Below are 22720 nucleotides of genomic sequence, written 5' to 3'. Positions count from 1 at the left end.
AAACTAATCCTAATAATATTATAAATATAACAAGTTGTCAAATGATTACCAAGATAACAAAAACGTGTGGATTTAAAAACACCCAACGACTAATTCCAAGACTTTTCAAACCCATGACTTTTCGAATGCCTTCCACAAGGACCCCAACTTCATACGGACCATTTGGGCATCCTTTCCTCCTCTAGTGGGGCATATGAACACAAATTTTAGCACAGCGTAAAAAAGAATCTCAATTATTTCCACGCAGCACACCATGACAGTTGACTAGCTGAGGTCAACAAGTCCCTTTACACGTGTTGTCTACGGTGGAGTGGACTCACCGTTAAGTGAGAGGGAGGGGGAGGGGGCATCGCCCCGTCCGGGAAGCAATAACAGCCCCTATAAAGCTAATCCCGAAGTAAGATCAAAATACGAGACACAAAAAAGTAGGCATGGTTTCTTTAAGCGTCTCCATGGTAAATCTGGTTCTTTTTTGGCTCAGCTTCATGAGCCTTACTAGTGAAGCACTTGTCCCAAGTTACCGCTTTCATTTCTGTTCAAACGAAACCACCTTCATTCCCAACTCCACCTACCAGTCCAACCTAAAAGACCTGCTCTTTTCCCTTTCCTCCAATTCCACGCGTGAAATTGGCTTCTACAACAACACCGTTGGCCAAAACCCAGAGACCTCAGTTTACGGCCTCTTCCTCTGCCGTGGAGACCTCACCCCAGATGACTGCCAAGACTGCGTGTCAACAGCTATAAACGAGATTGTTCAGCAGTACTGCCCCGTAGAGAAAGTGGCTCTGCTATGGTATGATGAATGCATGTTACGCTACTCAAATCGATCAATCTTCTCTGTCGTGGAAGAACAGCCAACAAAGTTTCTGTGGAACGTGTTGGATATTACAGAGCCAGATCGCTTCCTTAAGCTAGCGCAAACAACACTGAGTGACTTGGTGCCTCTGGCCGCAAATGCTTCCTCCGGTGCTAAAAAGTTCGCTACGAAAGAAGTCAATTTTACGGTATTGCAAACGATGTACAGCCTTGTACAGTGCACTCCTGACCTATCCAGCTTTGATTGTAATAGGTGTCTTCAGGAAGCCATATCAAACGTGTCTACGTGTTGCAGTGGAAAGCAAGGGGGTAGAGTTATGTATCCTAGTTGTACCATTAGGTATGAGGTTTCTCCGTTTTATCAGATACGAGCCGTTGCTCCACCGGTACCAGCACCGGTACCAACACTAGGACAACCACCTATACCATTGCTTCTTCCTCCTCCACCAGGTGCAAAACTTATTTACCAACTTTTGATTTTACAGTGTCGTGTGAGTGTCGATTAAGCTCCAGAGACCATGTTTTTAAACAAAGAACCACACAACTCTCTTATTAGTCTTATTATTGTTATTCAATATTTGGAAGAAGAGGGATTTAAAACATGGACAAGATCTAACACATGGATTTAAAGAGTAGGATTATATTCTAGAATATAATCCTACTCTTTACTCTTTAGCTAATACTAAGTATTAAAACTCTTTGTGGATTACAATTAATTCAACTAATTTTGAAGCACTGATCTGTTTAGTTTGAAATAAAAATCTTTATGTTAATGCAGGGAAAAGCGGAATCTCATGGCCAATAATTCTCGCCATTGTTGCTTCAATTTCTGTCTTGGTTCTAATTGCTTTGAGCTACTACTTCCTAAGAAGGAGAACAAAAAAGAAGTACAATTCTGTACCGGATAAAAATGGTAATGAGTAATTTAATTGAATTTATAATGTTTGATTTCCAGATATCTTCTAACTGCTCTTGTATCCTAATCCCTTATGTTTGCTGGAAATAATTGTAATTACTTCCACTTGTTATTCTAGAAAGTAGAAGTGAAGATGAAAATCTATGAAATGGTGAGAGATGTGTATTCGTGTATTTCCTTATTTTTTGATAAACTGAAAACTTTTATTAGAGGAAAGAAAAAAGAAAAAGAAAAAAAGATTACAATATAAAGCACCGACAGTATACTCAAAATTATAATATATTTTCTATGCTTCCCCCATGGGCCAAAGATTTCACCAATGTTTACCCGATTTGTGTGCGTAGATGCCACTGACATTACAACTATAGAGTCTTTGCAATTTGATTTGGCTACAATCCAAGCTGCCACAAACAAGTTCTCTGAGGATAACAAGCTGGGTGGAGGTGGATTTGGTGAGGTTTACAAGGTATATTTGTTGCCTTTTTTTTTTTTTAATTTATTTATTGGACGCTGGGGACATGCAAAAATTCAATTACTCAAAAAATTGAGTCAATTATATATGTGTGCGTGCGCGTGTATATATATATATAATTTGGAATTGATCATAATTTTTCGTACCCATTTAAGTACAGCCCATATTAGTTATATCAAAATCATTAATCACATTTCAAATCCCATTTCAATATTTATCAGAATTAAATATTTAAATATTTGCATATTACGGCATATCATTTCGAAATTATCACTAATAAATAAATATATATATATATATATTATTTTTCACTACTATAGAAAATAATAAGTTTAACATAGTTTTTTTTAAATCTTAAATAAAGTAGGATAATTATTATTATGATTTTTCTTTAAAAAATAAAATTCAAAATTTGGGTAATTGTTCAAGTAACCTTCCTAAAAAAACAGTTCCTGCTGCCTACTTTTCCCATTTACCAACCCGCCCACGTGAGAGCATATTATCAAATATCAATAGCACTTGTTTTTCTTTTGTCTCTTTGCTCTCTTCTCACCGTGTTTCTCAGAGCTCCTTTCTCACCTTCTTTTTCTTGCTCTTCATAATTTTCCCACTTTCTCTGTTACAACGGTGAGACTTGGGGGTCTGGGAGTGAGAGCACTAGTAGCTATATAGCTATTTTTAGCACCACTAAATATCAAAATGTACCCTGTCATAGCGGAGCTAAAGTTATATTTTTTTGCTATAGTGCACAGTTACTTTTGGTTGTGCATTGTAGCTGAAAGGTAAAAAAAAAAAACATTATTGTAGTTGAAAGGTAAAAAAAAAATATATATATATATATATATATTTTGTATTGACACTACTTTTGTCTCTCTACTTACTACTCTATGTGTCTCTCCCAATTTTCACCATGTTTTCACATTATTTTTAGTTGTAGTTGTGTTTTGGTGATTGAATGAAATATTATTTTATTGTAGTATTTATATTATTTTATTATAGTGCTTATATTATTTTATTGTGTTAAAAAATAAAATAAAATCACTGCTATTAGATGTGAGAAGCTAAAATAGATAAAGTGACTTTTTGTGGTGTTAAAAAGTAAAATATTTGGCTCCACAGTGGATGCTTAGAGAGATGAGAGAGAGAGACTGAGAGCTGTGAGTGTGAGACAGAGTGTCAGAGATAAGAGAATGAGGGAAAATTTTTGTATGCGCCAGGCACAGTGAGAGAGATGTCTCATGTGCATGGCGCATGAGATACTTTCTCGAGAATGAGAAGGGTATTTTGTGACCTAGCGAGAAACAATACCAGGAAAATGGAGTATATATCGGTTAAACGTTTCTTTCTTTGGAGTTTTTTTTTTTGTTGCGCCTTTTTTCTATATCTGTTTAGTTATTACTTTTTTTTTGGGTGCAATGTGCCTAACAACCAGCATGAACATTGGGTAATTCTTACATTGAGCAATGTTCCCTCCCCTCATGCCTCATGGTGAGACCCATGTGTAGGGCCCACCCCTTATGTGAGAGGAGGGAGCATTGCTCCCAAAGGACCTAAGTTTTTTATGTGAACATTATACAAAAGTATGCAACTTGAATTTTTTAGAGAAGGAACTTGGAAATTGGAATTTAAAATAGAGTAACTATTTTTACGATATATATTATGATGTCTTTATTTATGTGTGTAGTATATTTATCAATATCTAAATATGACAAATTAACAATATCTAAAAGGATGTTAATTATTATTATTATTATTATTATTATTATAATATTAATTTTAATGAACTAACATTTTATATAAAGATTAAGATAATATATACTTTCAAGGAACAAAAAAAGATAATATATAATATATGAGATTCTTATAAAAGAACAAGAAGAGAGATTATGGCCATATATATATAATTAGAGGTAATCTCAAAACAATACACCGATATTGATTAGTATTGAAATACTTCATTTTCTTAACCAAACTAAAACATTATTCAATACAGTATTGACTCTAAAATTCAAAAGCTTTTGACCTTGAGATTTTATAAATTCCACAAAGTATACCATTCTAATGGTTATTGCAATACATTCTCAGGGTATATTACTTAATAGGCAAGAAATAGCAGTGAAGAGACTCTCAAAAAGTTCTGGACAAGGTGTAGAAGAATTTAAGAATGAGATTTTAGTAGTAGCCAAGCTTCAACACAGAAATCTAGTCAGGCTATTGGGATTTTGTTTGGAAGGAAAAGAAAAGTTGCTCATCTACGAGTTTGTGCCCAACAAAAGCCTTGATCATTTCCTATTTGGTTTGTACATTCTATGCATATGTCTCAGCTATTTATTTGTCATATAAGATGCGTGGATTAAATTACCTAATATTTATTAGTGTTTTGGAGCCTATGAAGATGCAATAGATAAAAGACAACCCATCAAATAAAATAAAAAAGAAAGATAGGAAGAGAGAATAAATTGTCTTTCTATATTTAGTGCTTTTAAGATTAACGAATTAGTAGAATTTGCAATTCACTTGGATTCATTTAGTCTAACTTGAATATCGAATTTGGATGGGTGTGTAGAATCTGACAAGAAAAAAATATTGGATTGGTCAAGGCGTTACAAGATTATTGAAGGGATTGCTCGAGGGATCCTTTATCTTCACGAAGATTCTCAACTACGAATTATTCATCGCGATCTTAAAGCTAACAACATACTATTAGATGAGGATATGAATCCAAAAATATCAGATTTTGGCATGGCAAGGATTTTTGGGGTTGACCAAATTGAAGGAAAGACCAAGAAGATCGTTGGAACATAGTAAGTACTTGATTAGAGTCTCTCTCTCTCTCTCTCTCTCTCTCTCTCTCTCTCTCTATATATATATATATAATTTTTTTTTTTGAAAAAATATGTTCTTATTGGTTGATGGATATATTAATTTTTTTCATCCTAACAGATTAATCTAGAAAAAGAAAAAGATAGGTCTTTCTAACCTAAAAATTTCCATATCAAGTAACCCATAGACAATTTAGAGATGCATTAAGTCCAATCTCCTCTGTGGCACAAGTTAGATATATGTAACTTATTTGTAGAACCCAGTTAGCTTTGAATCTGACTAATAATAAGTTAAAGATTTTATAGTTTTATTTTTCTTTTAAAGTTTTATTTATTTATTTTTAACATTGTTGAATTGATGACATTGGTTTGCAGTGGTTATATGTCTCCAGAATATGCAATGCATGGACAATTTTCTATAAAATCTGATGTCTATAGCTTTGGTGTCCTAGTACTAGAGATTTTAAGTGGTAATAAGATCAGTTCTCTCTATCAACCAGAGACTACTACTAAGGACCTCTTGAGCCATGTGAGTATGCAGTACGCACCACATTTTTTTTTATTTGTTTTTGCTCATTCTGTAATTGCCAACATCACCCCCAGTTGAAAGGGAGAGATGGAGATACTATATGAACATTGACAAATTGATGCAGGCTTGGGAACACTGGAGCAATGGAACAGCCTTGGAGTTGTTAGATCCAACTTTAAGAGATTCTTACTCAAGAAATGAAGTCAACCAATGTATCCATATTGCCTTACTTTGTGTTCAAGAAAATCCAGCCGACAGACCCACAATGGCAAATATAATTCTCATGCTTGACAGTTACTCTGTTACTCTAAAAACACCTCAACAACCGGCTGTTTTCATACTAAGTGAAACAGAGCCGACAAATCCAACGGAGTAATTGGAGTCAGATGAACCTTCAAGCAAGTCGGGGCTGTCGTCTGGTAATGAAGCATCAATTACTGAAGCATATTCTCAACTAGTCAACTGGTTTGGGTGACCAGTTAGGGCTCCTCCACAATTATCTCTTTAATTAATAAGTCATGGAATTTCAAACACTATGTTCTATGTTATTACTTAATATATGTACTGAAACTTCACGGATGATAACATGTACACGTATTATCATTCCAGCAATAAGACAAAGTAAATTGGAAACCTAGTTTTACTGTAATCAATTTTAATTGCTGTAAAATTAAAATATGCCTCTCAATACTTGTACTTAAATATATATATATATATATATATATATATATATATAATAACTAATAGTCGAGACGTTTGACTGTTTGTTAAATGTGTTTTATTGCACCAAGGAATTACATAAATTTATGCCACACATCTACATTTAAAACTGGACAATTGTGTCTTTTTGTGTTGCAAAATAAACACTAAACAACTATCTCTTTTGGATTTTAAAAAACTAATCACAATCAAAAGAAATAAGTTGTTACACTGTATCAAGATACAGTTGTTTTCCCTCGGTACATATAAATATAACCGGATTGCAAAAAAAAAAAACTGCAATTTGCAAGCAGTTTCTCTTTTTCAACCACACACCTGTCTTTGAAAAAAATTACTGACAATCTCAATGCCAATACAGCAGGCGATCAACATGTTCATGAAAATCATCGGCACTTCCGAGTCATTACCACTAAGTAAACTGGAGGTGCATTTTCGTGGTCTGCTATTTTCGTCCTTATATATGCCTTTGTTTTCCTACTATTTCTTTTAAAATTTGGTTACTGATTATGTTGTTTTTCAAGGGGTACTCTTGAATCATTGTTGAAGAAAAATGGAACAATTACTGCCGGTAGTGATGATGGTACACCACACTATTTATATTTATTAACCTCAAAATTGTCTAATTCTAACAGAAGTTTACTTCACTTTAAAAAACCATATTTTTTCACTGGATACAAGTACCATACAATTGTAAAACAAAGACACAGAAAACACAGAAGAAAAAAAAATAGAGAGGCCAAAATAATAAAATCTTAATTTCATGATCTGATGCGTCTCTCTACTTTTCAACTTTACAGGTCCAAACTCCACCAAACCCAACAATTTCCCATTTTTCAACTATTACAACATTTGACAGAAGAAGAGGAAGAAGTAGATGAGAATGAAAGTAGTGGATGATCTTATTGTGGGGAAAAGAAACTTAAATAAAATAAAAATAGGTTTTATAGTACTATTCATATATTTAAAAATTATTTTTAGTCCAATATTTTTAGTTTTTAATTTTCAGTAAAATAAACGGTATCTAAACATACCCTAGTTGTAACTTTATACTACAACATTATTCAATATTTTTTTTAGCAAAGATAAATTTTTAACAAATGTACTATTGAATTATATTTTCTTATATTTTTTATACTTGTAAAATTTCTAGAAAATTAAAAATCAATAGTTATGTCATCTATAAATTGTTTAAATTGCAAGTTTTTGTAGTTTAAAATTATGCGTAAAATATAATTTTATAGAATATAGTAAATAATATCCAATTGACACTGAATTTGACATATGTATTAAAAAAGTAAAGAACATATAATCCAACGATTAGATTTTTGAAATATGTAATAATGTTAATGATATTAAGTAAGGTTGTAACCTTATACTACAACTAATTTTGTAGTTAAATTTTATCATTTTTTTATTCAACTCCATTTATATACTTATTTTAAGGTGAAAAAGACAAATAGTTATATAATTAATTAATTATTTATGCAACTCGATTTATATACTTATTTGTTAGTATCCTCATCTGGAGAGGATACTAACAAATTATATTTACTTTTTAATAGTCCTTTCTTCTTTTTTATTTGGTTTTGTTGTGTATATTGCAAACAGTTAGGAGTTCAACTATTTACTACTCTATGTTTCTTAGTCACAACAATTAGTGCAACAGACACAATCAATTGTAAGAAAATGCCAAATCATGCTTTCAGGCACTCAATGGAGCTTTAGATAAAATGCTATGGTCCATCTCAGCGCCATGTAATAATACAAGAGTTATCCATAGAAGTTTTGGTCCTTTAAAATTGGGTCAATAAGGATGTTGTAGCGGATGCTTTAGCAAAATTTGCAAACACTTACATTGTAATAATCTCTCTCTCTCTCTCTCTCTCTCTCTCTCTCTCTCTCTCTCTCTCTATTTGGGATGTTTGATTCAGAAATGTATAAATCAAACTAATTCCAAGTGCATTGTAATAATTCCTCTCTTTCTCCTTCATCTGGAAGGTTTGACTCTGTTGAATTGTTTGGAAGTTCTTATATAAATATTTTTTGTAAATTTTTTTCATGCATTATACGGGTCAAAAACTAGTAAACAATAAAAAAACATTTCTAGGAAAAAACTTGATGCTCACCACAGGCCCTAACTAAAAAATAAAATAAAAAATTTAGGGAGACTACACTTTATCTATCTGTGGTTTGCCCAAAAAATACTTTGTTTACCTGTGGATTGAAAATTGGTACTTTACTCACTTGAGGTTAGCTCTGTTTATCTTCCGTTTCCCACTTCTGTTAAAAACAAGGGTAAATTTGTATTTTTATTACCTTTTTATGTCTCTCTCATCTTTAAACATAAAAAACTAAAAAATCAAGGAAAACAAAGATCAAAAAGCTAGATTTTGTAAAAATTAAAACCTAACTTTTACATCTTTTTTCATGCATCAACTTTTAGACCTTATATTGATTTTCTAAACGTGAAACCAAGACAATGCTTTAGTTCTACTTCAAAAATCCCTGATGCTCATGTGCCCCAAAAGCATACTCAATATTATGAACTGCAACAGATTAAAATAGCACCCGAAAAACAAAAAAGTTTTAGTGATCAAACCTCAAAACTATTAAATATGTAAAAAATCTGAAAAATGTAATGTAATTTAAGCGAGTTCACCGGTATGCATATCCATAACAGAATCATATTTCCTCATGGCATTTATTACCATCCCTTTGGTTGTCGAGGAAATTGAGGAACATGAAACAAATTTCTCCTTCCTAGAATATTGAGAAACTCAACCTGAACCAAAAAGCCACACAATTAAATTGATCTCAGTGTAGTAAAGTTTTCCTTTTTCTTATTACCCAAACAAGGATTAATTTTGCTTCAACAGTAAACAACTCCTTTCCAATATCCATCAATTCTTTTTTCATCTTTTTTCATTGTTATGTCTTTCTAGACTCATGGTTAATGTTGCCTCTATGTTTAGTTCACCTGATCTTTACTCATTCTAGGATTAAGACAAAGTTGTTGACGGCTTTGTTGATGTGTGTTCTATAGAAATAGGGGAAGGTTTTAAAATAGAAGATTTAAAAGTTGATTTGAAAAAGATGTAAAAGTTAGATTTTAATTTTTACAAAACTTAGCTTTTGATTTTTAAATTTTTTTTTAAATTTTTTATGTTTTGAAAGAAGAGAGACATAAAAAGGTAATAAAAATATAAATTTACCCCTATTTTTAATAGAAGTGGGTAACGAAAAACAAACAAAGCTAACTTCAAGCGAGTAAAGTGTCAATTTTTAAACCACATAGTGTTTTTTAAACAAATCACAGTTGAGCAAAGGGTAATTTTCCCAAAAATTTATAAAACAATTATTCTAGCTTACCGTTCTTTCCCCGTCAGCAATTATTCTATGCCATATTTTCCGCAGCTCTGAAAGGGGTATTACTTCAGCAGTTTCCTTTCTTCTTCTATAACAAAAACTCGGAAGAGTAGAGTAGTGCCTTCTGAAAGGAATATTACAGCTAACATCTACCTTGTCAATGTTCAAAATTTTACCAGTCAAGTCTACGTGACCTTTTCTTTCTTTTTTTTTAATTTTTTTTTTAAAATCTTAAGATTGATTAGTATTTCTTTAAAACGAAAAGAACAACACTACAAAACGATTTATGTTGTAAAACTTTTCCCCCCACCATACCAAAATGAGAACAAGACGGAATAGATGATATCAAAATGAGTTTCCCTCCCAAGGTTACCTTTGTGGTCCATTTCTCGATTAGTATCCTGTTCATAATTAGTGAAGCCGCCCCAAATTTCCGCTTCTATTACTGTCGAAATGGATATAATTTCACCCCCAATAGCACCTATCAGTCCAATCTCAACCACCTCCTCTCTTCCCTTTCCTCCAATGCCTCACGCGAAGGTGGTTTCTATAACACCACCGTCGGACAAAACTCACCCAACCAGATTTGCGGCCTCTTTCTCTGCCGTGGCGATGTCACCGCCGATGTCTGCAAAGACTGCGTGGCAACGGCAGCAAAAGTGGTAGTGCAGCAATACTGCCCCACAGGAATTAAGGCCATTATCTGGTACGACGAGTGCATGTTACGCTACTCAAATGAATCATTCTTCTCCATCATGAATGACTGGGGGGCATATTACGCTTGCAACGACCAGAACATTACTGTGCTAGACGGATTCGCTCAGCTACTGGGATCCATGATGAATGACTCGGTCACTCGGGCCACAGCTGCTGATCAGCCTGGTGCTACCAAGTTTGCCACCAAAGAAAACAACCTTTCTTCGTCCATAACTCTCTACTGCCTTGTACAGTGCACGCCGGACATCTCAAGCTCCAGTTGTAATACGTGTCTTCGGGGACGGGTTGCAAATTTGCCGGATCATTGTAGTGGAAGGAAAGGGGCAACAGAATTAGCTCCTAGTTGTAATGTTAGGTACGATGTTTACCCATTTTACCGGAACATCACTACACCGCCGCCGCCTCCTCCTCCAGCTATAGCTCCACCAGATTCGGCCCCAAGATCCAATGGTAAAAACTGAAGCGCACTGGCTAATTGTTTGGGCCTAAAGCTTTTAAATTCCTCTTAAAGCTAATTAACAATCACTGATTTTGTTTTTTCCCTTCCTATAAACTTTATTGATTAAGCAGGAAAAAGCCAAGTCTCATCACTTACAGTCATTGCTATCGTTACTCCAATTGCTGTCTGTATGGTGCTATTGGCTATGGTTTACTGTCTCCAAAGAAGGAGTGCAAGAAAAAAGTACCCTATGGAGGAGGAAAATGGTAATGACCAATTTTTATCGATTTCATTGGAAATTTGATTCCCTCATGACTGTACATGTTACTCTTATATTATATATAGAGTATTCCCTAAATTTACCATTTCATTGTGTAGCTCTGCTAATTTAAGAAATTTTAACTGTAGAGTCTTTGCTATTTGATTTGCCAACACTTAAAGCTGCCACTAACAAGTTCTCAGAAGATAACAAGCTCGGTAAAGGTGGATTCGGAGAGGTTTACAAGGTATTAAGCTAGTATAATGCATTCAAACAACCCCCCCCCCCCCCCCCTTCTAATATTTTGGAATAATAGTGGTAAATGAATTGTATGCAAAATTCAAAATTCAGAACCATTTCATGTTGGGACCTTTATTTGTAAGTTCTGTAGGCTACTCTAACAGCCTTTTAAAAGCACTTATCAGGGCATACTTCCAAATGGACAAGAAATAGCTGTAAAAATGCTTTCAAAAAACTCCACACAAGGTGCAGAAGAATTTACGAATGAGGTTAAAATTCTAGCTAAGCTTCAACACAGAAATTTGGTGAGGCTATTTGGATATTGCTTGGATGGAAATGAAAAAATTCTAGTCTACGAATATGTGCCAAACAAAAGTCTTGACAATTTTCTAAATGGTATGTTGTTTCTAAAGAATTTTTAGATTTCCACATGTTTGAGAGCATAAATCTTATTCACTTTCTAGTTAGTATTTGTTACACTCTTTTGTTACACATTATTTTCAACTGAAATCCTGAGTTAAAGATACAATTTTTTAAACTTGAAATCGTGTCTTTAACTCATGATTTCAGTTCAAAAAATTGTATGTAACATGTGTGTAACCACTTTTATCCTTACTTTATACTCTACAACAAATTTGTAGATTCTTAATTATAACCCTGTAAAAGGAGCTTACCCATTGAGGGTTTTTGCTTTGTTGTTTTAAAGACCCTATGATGGTGGAAGAGATAGAGATTTAATTCCCGTTCTATACCTGTCTTATTAAATTTAATTAAAGTATATATTTCAATTTGTAGTTGAATTTCATCCATTTATTCTAACTTGAATATTGAATTATGATGGTTATGTAGACCCTGAAAAACAAAGAACATTAGATTGGTCAAGACGTTACAAGATTATTGGAGGAATTGCACGAGGGATTCTTTATCTTCATGAAGATTCTCGGCTTAGAATTATACACCGTGATCTTAAAGCTAGTAACATATTGTTAGATGAGGACATGAATCCAAAAATTTCTGATTTTGGCATGGCAAGAATCTTTTCAAGTGAACAAACTCAAGAAAATACCTTCAAGATTGCAGGAACATAGTAAGTACATTATATTTTAGTAGTCTTTCTTAACATTAAATTTTCGTGGCAAATTACCACTAAAGAAGAAAACAATGTGACCATCCGGAATTCTTTGTGTGTAGCCTCTCATCACATTAATACACACTAGATAATTACAACGAAAAATTCCATTAGAAACTAGTTAGGAGATCTGAGGAGAAAAAATGTCTTAATTTAAAGAACACCCTAAGAAAAGGCTAATCAACACAATAATATAATGAAATCTAATGCTATATGAGCCCAAAAAAAGGGTCTAGATCAATTTTAATTTATTTCTTTCTTATCCAAATAAAATAACACAGAAAAACAAACAAGTTGATCATTCTAACTAGACAAGTTGATCATTATGCACGTAGTTTTATCAAACATGAATTTATGCACGTAGTTTTTATCAAATATAAAGTACTGCACATAATTAATGTTTAGAAAGATATTATATTCATAATATTTTCACAATAAATTGTAAGTGATATATTGTTATGAGTTGTTACACTCATAGGTGGACAAAAAAGTAATTTAATTATGGATTTAAATTAGAATTTATAACAACTTACCACCTATGATTTGTTGTGAAAGTATTGTGAAAATGTTATAAATATAGCACTCCTCTAATGTTTATGGCAAAGTCAGGAATTTTCTCCAGTACTTGTAAATTTTAATTAAAAAACATTTAAATCCATAGATTTGTATTGTTGTGTATTTATAAGAAATGTTTAAATTCCAAATCCTTAACACATTGCAATTATCCTGGACGTATTTTCATGCTCTTAAAATCGTCCTATCACTAATACAATAAAAATTCTCTTTGAATATATGTGTAAAACATTACAAGCATTGTATAAATAGTCCTTTTGACAGTTAAGTATCAGGACTATTTGTTTCTTACACAAGTGATGTTTGTTTTGATATTGATTTTTTCTTGAGAAATTTATCCATAGTTGAATCTAATATATATATATATATATATATATATATATATATATATATATATATATATATATAGTATTGATATGTTTCTGGTATTTCATTATGATTGTTTAATTAATAGTGTTTCTAATGTTGGTTTCTAGTGGTTACATGCCTCCAGAATATGCAATGCAAGGGCACTTCTCTCTTAAGTCTGATGTATATAGTTTTGGCATCCTATTACTAGAGATTTTAAGTGGCAAGAAGAACAGTTCTTTCTGTACATCAGATCCTTCCGAGAACCTCTTGAGCCATGTGAGTGTAAACCAAATTTTACAATTTTTTGCTTATTTTGTAATGAATATATAAGCACCTTTAAATTAGAGGCAGGGAACGGTGACAATATAAGAATACTTGATCATTTGATTCAGGCTTGGAAGCATTGGAAGGGCGGAACGTCCTTGGAGTTGTTGGATCCGACTATAAGAGATTCTTATTCAAGAATTGAAGTCAACAAATGTATCCATATTGCCTTACTATGTGTTCAGGAAAATCCAGCGCAAAGACCAACAATGGACTCAATAATTCTCATGCTAAATAGTAACTCTGTTACTCTGTCATCACCTCAACGGCCAGCATTTTTCCTTCGAAGTGGAACAGAGCAAAACGTGCTAGAGTTGGAGTTGGATCAATCTAAAGGAAAGTCAATATTATTGTCTGTCAATGAAGCATCAATTACTGAAGTATACCCTCGATAGTAAGTAGCAACGAGGGCATGACAGAAATTAGTATTAGTTTTTTTGTTATGAAGCATCAATTACCACTTTACCATTAATTGTTTGAGATTTTGGACTTCAGGATGACAAAATAATTGGAAGCTTCCAATTATTTTGTAAAGAATAATTTTATATGTTAAAAATACGGAATGATTATATTGTATTTCTCAATTAAAGAATATACATATGTGCATTTATATAGGAGGCATAAGAGTGCAGTACAAGTAAATGTGTAGTACAAAAATATGTGCTATACAAGTAATCTAGTTGGGCCTAAAGCTTAAATACTATACATGTTAATAGCCTCCCTCAAACTCAAGGTGGATGTGAGACCAACTTGAGGTTGTCAACTAAAGTACGAAGGTGTCCTTTAGGATATGACTTGGTGAAGATATCTGCAAGTCGATCTGTAGAGGAGATTGAGATTAGCTTGAGAGCACTATGGACAAGGTGATAACAGATAAAATTTCTCGATGTGTTAAGTCCGTTCATGGAAGACATCATTGTCAGCAATATGAATGGCACTCTTGTTGTCACAACAAAAAGGAGTAGCAGAGGATGTAGACACACTTAAGTCTTTGAAAAGCCATCGTAACCAAAGAATCTCAGATGTGGTATCAACAAGGGTACAGTATTCTGCTTCAGTACTTGAGTGGGCCACATAAGTTTGTTTCATGCTTCCCCAAGAAATCAGAGAAGAACCAAGAAGAAAGCAATAATCAGTGGTGGACCTGCGATCAATGGGATCTCCTGCCCAATTAGCATCAAAAAATGCACAGAGAATAAGAGGAGATTGAGCAGAGTAGAAAAAATCATGGAAGAGAGTGCCCTTTAGGTATTGAAGAATGTGCGGAACAGCAGCATAGTGAGTCGATCATGGAGCAGATAGATACTGGCTTACCTGGTGAACATCATAGGAAATGTCTGGACGAGTAACAATGAGATAAACTAGGCTGCCAACTAAGCGTCTGTAAAGAGAGGGATTAGACAATGGTTTCCCCTTAAGAGAGTCAGATGCGCATTAAGCTCAACTGGAGTGTCAATAGTCTTGCTATCAGTAAGTCCAGCTCGAGACAAGAGTTCAAAGGCATACTTGGCTTGAGTAATGTAAAGTTCATCTGTAGAATGAGTGATTTCAAGACTCAAGAAGTAGCTGAGATGTCCAAGATCTTTCATCTCAAACTGCTGAATAAGAAAATCCTTGAGTTCTTAAATGCCACTGAGGTCATTACCAGCTATGATTATATCATCCACATATAGGAGAAGTAAAATAGTGCATTTGTCAGTGCGACGAAGAAATAAGGCAGAATCATAATAACTGATCATGTAACCTAAGCGAGAGATGGTGGAGCTGAATTTGGCAAACCAAGCTCGTGGAGATTGTTTAAGGCCATAAAGTGCAAGTCAAAGGTGACAAACCTTATTTGATTTAACAGAGAGACCAGAAGGAGGTTGCATATAAACTTCTTCACTTAAATCCCCATTAAGGAATGCATTTTTGACATTCATCTAGAAAAGGTCCCATTTTAGGCAGAAGCAACAACTAAGAGGGCATGGACAGATGAGATACGAGCAACCAGAGCAAAGGTCTCTTCATAATCAATCACATATTCCTGTATAAAACCTTTTGCAACAAGATGAGTTTTGAAGCGCTCAATGGACCCATCAGAGCGAGTCTTAATCTTGTAGATCCACTTACAGCCAACCACAAATTTCACAGGGGGAAGAGTGACCAAGTCCCAAGTATGGTTTTTAGATAATGCATCAAGTTCCTCTTTCATTGCAATCTGTCATAAAGAGTTAGTGGAAGCCTCACGGTAGGTGTGAGGCTCGTGCAGTGTAGCAAGGGCAGTGTAACAATGATTGTTAAGTAAATGTGCAGGAAAGGATCTTACCCGAGTTGAGTGACGAGGTGGAATGATGTGTGCAAGATCTTCAGCCGGAGCAAGAGTAGGGGACCCAAGCTCAGGGTTGGGTAGCTTGTCTTTGACCTGTTCATCTTCCACCTATTCATTAAAGGGGGAACTAGGAAAAAGATCAAGGATATCTGGTGGTTGGATAGAGAAGTCTATAGGAGAATCAAGAGTAGCTACAGGAGGATTAGGAGCAGCTACAAAAGGGTCAGGAGTAGCTACAGAAGGAATATATGTCTCATCTGGAAATAAATCTAAGACAGAGGAGGAAGATAGAGAAGCACGGAAGTGAGAGAGCTCAACAAAGAGGCGATGTTCACAAAAGACAACATTGTGGGTGATACATAGACGATGAGAAACAGGATCATAACACCGATACCCCTTTTGAGTTTCGCCATAGCCAAAAAAGCAACAAAACCTTGACCTAGACTCAAGTTTGTTATGCTCATGTGGCTGAAGAAGAATGAAACAAGCAGAATCGAAGGAGCAAAGGTGGTGATAGTCTAGAGGTAACCCAAAAAGGCGCTCATATGAAGTTTGATTTTGGATGACAGGACTGAGAAAGCGATTAATTGCATGAACAGCATGAAGAGCAACTTCGCCCCAAAAAGGAGCGAGAACTTTGGCAGAGAGAAGGAGAGCACGAACGGTGTCAAGAATATGACGAAGTTTTTGTTCGACTCTACCAATTTGCTGAGAGGTACCTGGACAAGTTAGTTGATGAATAGTGCCATAGGAATGCAAAACAGCTTGGAAAGCATATTAAGTGTACTCAAGAGCATTATCAGATCGAAAAATTTTGATATGTGCAAAATTAGAATATACTTGCAATAATACAAAACGATGTTTCATATTAAAGATCCAACTATAGCAAGAGTAATCATCACCAAAGACAACAAAATATCGAGATCTACCAATGTTAGTGACAGAGGAAGGCCCCTAAACATTAGAATGAATAAGGTCAAAGATATTAGTGGATATTGATTCACTAGTATTGAAAGGCAAAGTTGGTTGTTTTCCTAAATAACATGAAACGCAATCAAAATTTTCTGTAGGCACTGAACCTAACAAACCTCTAAAACCCAATTGTTGTACCCGAGAAGAAGATGGGTGACCAAATCGAGCATGCCAAAGTGCAAGGGAAGGAATAGAAGAAACTGTAGCAGCTGCGGCAACAAAAACAGTAGCAATAAGTGGAAGACGAAGGTTGTCCACGAGAAACATACGCCCAACTCTGGGACCAGTCCCAAGCTCCTGTCTCGTCCTTGGATCCTGCACAATACACCCACAATACACCCACAATAATCAAATATAATTCGATAACCCAACTCAGCTAATTGTTCCACAGAAAACAAATTGTAAGAAATGTCAGGAACATTAAAGACCTCAGGAACTGAGAGGTTGGAGGTTGAAATGGAGCCTTTATTATGACCAGACATTATGGAACCATTTGCTATGCGAATATTAAGAGGGTATGGTGCAGGTTTAAGTTCAGAAAATAAGGACGAGTGAGGTGTCATGTGATTGCAACAAACAAAATCCATAAGCCAAGAGGAAGGAGACGTACCAGATAAAGTTGAGAGAGAAGAGGAATAAGATGCATTACCAACAATACGAATGACATTGGCGATGATGTTTTTAAGGTCATCTGTGGACATGGTGACAGCATGACCTGAAGACTTAGACTATGCAGAAATGGGAGCCATTGGTTGGACACTCTCAGTGTTAGCAACAGTAGCAGCAGAAATTGAAACAGTTGATTTGTTGCAATGATTGCAAGTCTCAATATTGTGGCCAAAACATTTGCAAAAATTGCAAAAACGTTTGTTGGATTATCGGCGACGATTATTGTAACAAGAAGAAAACCTGTCCTTATTCTTTATTTAGAATCAAAATATGCAAAAATGGACTGTAAAAATAAAATCTATGCGAAAAATTGGGTAAGGAGCACTTGGACTACAAAAAGTCAACACTAGAGAAAAGTCAACGGTCAAAGTCAACATTCAATCAAAGTCAATGGTCTGGTCAACGCAGGTCAACGATGACGTGGCGGGTGACGTTAGTAGGCGAATGGATGATGATGTCAGCTAATGACGTGGTAGTGATGACGTCACCTAGGGCCAACGTGAACAGGTACAAATCTAGCATATGCAAGCGCATGGCAGTGTGTGAGGAAGGATATCGGCGTGTGGGGCGTGTGAGCTTCAACGCAGAATCTTTGGGTGGCGTGTGAGGGCACATGCAGGCTCCGACGACTGCAAGGTTTCCATGATTAAGTAGATTGGGGTGAGACAATCACTGTGGTACTTGAAAAATACTTATTGGAGCAAGATGCATGACGAAGACAATAAGTGCAGTGGTCTGTGTGGTGTGGGACTCCTCAACGATGGCGGCTGCAAGTCCGGAACCCAAGGAAAACGACTAGAAGACGTTGGAGGTTCTAAGGCGAAAAACTACGGCAGCTACTGTGATGGCGGAAGCGATGTTGAGAATTGAGTAACACTAATAAAGACAAGACTGCTAAGAAAATGTCAGAGCAGTGGCTCTGATATAATGTTAGAAATACTGAATTATTGTATTGTATAGGATGCATAAGAGTGCAGTACAAGTAAATGTGTAATATAAAAATGTGTGCTATATAAGTAATCTAGCTGGGCCTAAAGCCCATAACTATATACACATTAACATTATATATATATATATACACACACACACACCCACCAAATCTGTTACTGACTGGTGATTTTGTAAAGAAAATGAATATAGTACAAAAAAAAGTACGAAAGATTGGTTTTGAGGTGCATTGAATAGTTATTAACAATATTTATCCCCACTCAAAAAAGAGAGAAGAGAGTTTGTTTCCTAACAAATTGTCTTTGAGATATAACAAAGTTTGAATTCTCTGTAGGGAAATTCTTGTTTAATTTAATTGTGCTTGACAATGTAAATTACATTGTAGAGACTCGAGTGTAGACACATAAATTGACAAATGTTGTACACATCTGTAAAAAGTGCAAAATATTTATCACCTTTTACAAATGTGTACAACATTTACCTCTTTTTGTGTGTCTACAATATAAATTTACATTGCAAGTACAAATGTAGACACCTAAAGTTTATTCTCCATAATTGCTAAATAGGATTATGTAGAATTCCAGAGTTTTGTATTTGTCTATATATATATATATATATATATATATATATATATATATTGAAAGGTCACTATTGAAGAGTTGCAGACATTCAAAATATTAAAATTGTTACTGGCCATTAGGCACACATTTTCGCATAATTCTGAAGCCTTAAACCGTTTCGCTCGATTGGTCAAGGCCAAACTAAGGTTTATCTTTCTTAGTTTATTTCCACGATCAAGGTTGAGTTTAGGAAAGCGTCGATATTTTCATCTTTCATATAGCATTCTTCTTAATAATTCTTATAGACGTTGCTTCTGTCCTTGGTATTAAAGCAAAGGGTAACAGATTTTAGGATACACTAGTCGCATATCTGCGCGTTGCGCGTGATAATTTTTTTAAGATGATCTCATTAAATATTTTATTAATACTATTGTAAGGACCAAAAATCATACAACAAACAGTTTGCCACAATAAGTTTTATGATTAAAGATCCGAATACAATGAATTTGTAGAGAGGGTAATAACAACAAAAGTCCCTCTTCTGTGTCTCTCCTCTCTTATTTATACCATTTGCCCTTATCATCTCAGCCCTACACCTCTCCATCTACTCAATCCCTTCTCCTGACACTTGTCCGTCGGTAATGGAGAAAAGCTATAGTTCTGTGTTCTGTACTGTTCAGGTCATGTCTACATTAATGCAGCGGACAAAGCTGGTATTCCCTATTTAATGCGGCCAGAACGGTTGGTACAGGACATTTAATGCAATGCTGAAAGTTATCCAGCCCCACCTGGATATTTGCAACATGTCCCATACATCATCAATCTCTCTTTCTTCCTTTACCCGACCATTCCACTTCATCCTCGGGCATACCTTGAAAAGCATCCAAGAAACTCATCCGGGGATGCCCAACAGTTGCATCCACCAATTGATCAATTCTTGGGATGAGGAAAGGATCCTTTGGACATGCCTTGTTTAAATCAGTGAAGTCAACGCAAACTCTCCATTTTTCGTTCTTCTTTTTTACCACAATAGTGTTGGCCAGCCACTCGGGATAAAAAATTTCCTTGATTGCCCTGCTTGCTTTAGCTTGTTAACTTCCTCTTTAATTGCCTCTGCATGCTCTTGGGACGCACGTCGAGGAGGCTGCTTCTGGGGCATTGCATTGGGACTAACATTCAAATGGTGGCAAATGAATTCCGGATCAATTCCCAGGACGTCATAGGTTGTCCACTCGAAAACATCAATGTTATCCTGTAAGAATTGAACCAACTCCTCCCTTTCCAGCACTGGTAACTGTGATCCCACCTGAAAATATCTCTCCTTATCTTCTCCTATAAATATTTTGTCCAACTCCTCGGCAGAACCTCCATCCTTATCAACACCTACTTCCCGAGCAGATTTCTTTAATTGCTATGATGCTTCTGGTGTCGCCACCGCTGATGAACCTTGGCTTGTTCTGATACTTGCAGACATCAGACACTGCCTGGCTACCAACTGGCTACCATGTACTACTCCCACATTTCCTCGGATAGGATATTTCACCATTACGTGCAAAGTTGACGAAACTGCCCCCATTGCATGGAGCCAAGGCCTAGCCAAAATAGTCGTATACGGTGAACATGCCATAACGACTATGAAGTTAACTTGGACTTCGGTACCCTCCACCTGTACAGGTAACCTAATCATCCCCCGTAGAATTACCTGTTTCCCGTCAAAGCCTACCAATGGGGAATCATACTTCTCCAAATCCTCTTCTCTCAACTTTAAACCATTAAATAGGTCAGGATACATGATTTCTGCACCACTTCCATCATCCACCAAGACTTGCTTCACGTCGTATCCCCTGATACGAATAGTTACTACCAATGCATCGTCATGGGGTTGATATGTGCCCTCCTTATCTTTATCAAAGAACCCCAATACCGGCATCGCCGAGAACCTCATTCTTTTAACCAGTTGATTGTTTTCCTACATGACTTCGTTTCCAAAACCGTTTTGCACGGACATGATCCGTGAAGGATCCCCGACTTCTCTTCTAAGCTGCGCCAAAATAACGTTAATGGTGCCTAGAGCTGGCTGAGGAGTATTTCCCCAATACATTTGTGTACCTTGTTGTCCCACTTGCCTATCCGGTCTAGCCAAGAAGTGATTGATCTTCCCAGCTTTAGCTAGTTGGTTCAGATGATCATGCAATGTCCGAAAATCTTCTGTGGTATGTCCCTTGTCTTGATGATAATGGCAATGAAGATTTTGATTCCTCATGGATGCATTTCCACTCATCTTGTTGGGTGGTCTAAAGTACGGTTCATGCTGAATTTTCTTCAATATGTGATGTATAGGCTCCTTGAACAATGAATTAACCAAAGGAGTTTCGGCGGACATTGGGTGACTTGAAAAGTCTTGTTTAGGCCAACTGCCTTGAAACCCCACAGATCTTTCTTCTCCGGATACACCTTCACTTTTCCTTTGCTTTGCATCTGATCCTCTTCCACCCGTTTATATTTATCTATCCGGTCTATAAGCTGGCGCATATCTACAGCTGCTTTCATTGTCAAGGACTTTCTCAATCCATGCTCCGTGGGAAGCCCCACCTTAAAGGTTCTCACAGCCACACTTTCCACATCTCTGTCAATTTCATTATACATTTCACAATATCGATCAGAATAAGTTTTGAGCATTTCTCCTTCCCTCATGGCCATAGATAGTAAAGCATCCAAGGGTTTTGGGATCCTACTACAAGTTATAAACCGTGCCCCGAATGCCCTAGTCAATTCTTCAAAGGACGCTAGGGAACTTTCCGCCAAAGCATCAAACCACGGCATGGCTACTGGCCCCAAACTGGAGGGAAACACTCTGCACATCAGCGCCTCATTATTCGAGTAGACAGCCATCTTTTGATTAAAATGACTGACGTATTCTACAGGATCAGTCATTCCATTGTAAATAGTGAATATAGGTTGAGAAAACCTGCGGGGGAGCTTTGCCCTATTTATCCTGGCCACAAAGGGGGATTTTGACATTTGCCTCAAAGCTTTACCCATTGCATCGTTTCCATCACCGTGGTATGCTCCACCTTCACCTTGCGTCTCCTTTTGCTTCTTTGTCCTAACACCCGAAGAAGCACTAACACGGGCCTCACTGTGAGGAGACTCAAGCGCTGGAAGTTCCTTTCCTCCAAATTTTGCTTTAGAGCTGTCGCTGGAAGAACAAGAAGAGCTCTTCCTTCCCCGCTTCTTACTATCTAAACGCCTGCGTAAGTAATCTATCTCAGACTGCGTTTGTTGCAACACATTGTCGCGAGACATTTGCCCCTCAATTGGTGATCGTTGCTCAGCCCCCTGACCGCTACGATGTGATTCCATCACCACCCCTGAAGTAAGTCTCTTCCCTACTCCCCGTTGGAGACTTACAGTTAAGTCTCTTCTTCGTGAACTTACTGATTCTCCCTTTTCTGGACTTGCCTCTGCCATATAACTTTAAATCAGAACGTCTCACTTTGTTGTTCCCATAGATGGCGCCAATTGTAAGGACCAAAAATCATACAACAAACAGTTTGCCACAATAAGTTTTATGATTAGAGATCCGA

General features: G+C 36.0%; 3 protein-coding genes and 1 pseudogene across 3 annotated transcripts; 3 read left to right on the top strand and 1 right to left on the bottom strand.

Moving 5' to 3' along the window:
* The first annotated feature begins 385 nt into the window (after positions 1-385).
* LOC142636622 (cysteine-rich receptor-like protein kinase 25) lies at positions 386-6191 on the top strand. The gene is made up of 7 exons (XM_075810897.1): positions 386-1266; positions 1595-1729; positions 2077-2198; positions 4290-4500; positions 4771-5008; positions 5402-5555; positions 5680-6191. Exons 1-7 carry the CDS (start codon positions 432-434, stop codon positions 5929-5931), a joined length of 1947 nt encoding a protein of 648 aa, XP_075667012.1. The 5' UTR covers positions 386-431; the 3' UTR covers positions 5932-6191.
* A 3800-nt stretch (positions 6192-9991) lies between these two features.
* On the top strand, positions 9992-10819 carry LOC142635834 (cysteine-rich receptor-like protein kinase 25). The gene has a single exon (XM_075809903.1). It carries the CDS (start codon positions 9992-9994, stop codon positions 10817-10819), a length of 828 nt encoding a protein of 275 aa, XP_075666018.1.
* A 115-nt stretch (positions 10820-10934) lies between these two features.
* Positions 10935-14155, top strand: LOC142636749 (cysteine-rich receptor-like protein kinase 34). The gene is made up of 6 exons (XM_075811035.1): positions 10935-11063; positions 11206-11303; positions 11482-11671; positions 12146-12383; positions 13475-13625; positions 13742-14155. The coding sequence occupies exons 1-6, from the start codon at positions 10988-10990 to the stop codon at positions 14066-14068; spliced, it is 1080 nt and encodes a 359-aa protein (XP_075667150.1). The 5' UTR covers positions 10935-10987; the 3' UTR covers positions 14069-14155.
* A 1937-nt stretch (positions 14156-16092) lies between these two features.
* LOC142635833 (uncharacterized) lies at positions 16093-22175 on the bottom strand (annotated as a pseudogene).
* Positions 22176-22720: the final 545 nt, after the last annotated feature.

Source organism: Castanea sativa, chromosome 5 (assembly GCF_040712315.1).
Source record: "Castanea sativa cultivar Marrone di Chiusa Pesio chromosome 5, ASM4071231v1".
Lineage (NCBI taxonomy): Eukaryota > Viridiplantae > Streptophyta > Magnoliopsida > Fagales > Fagaceae > Castanea > Castanea sativa.
Note: the sequence above shows the minus strand (reverse complement) of the source record. Positions and strands in the feature narration are given on the sequence as shown.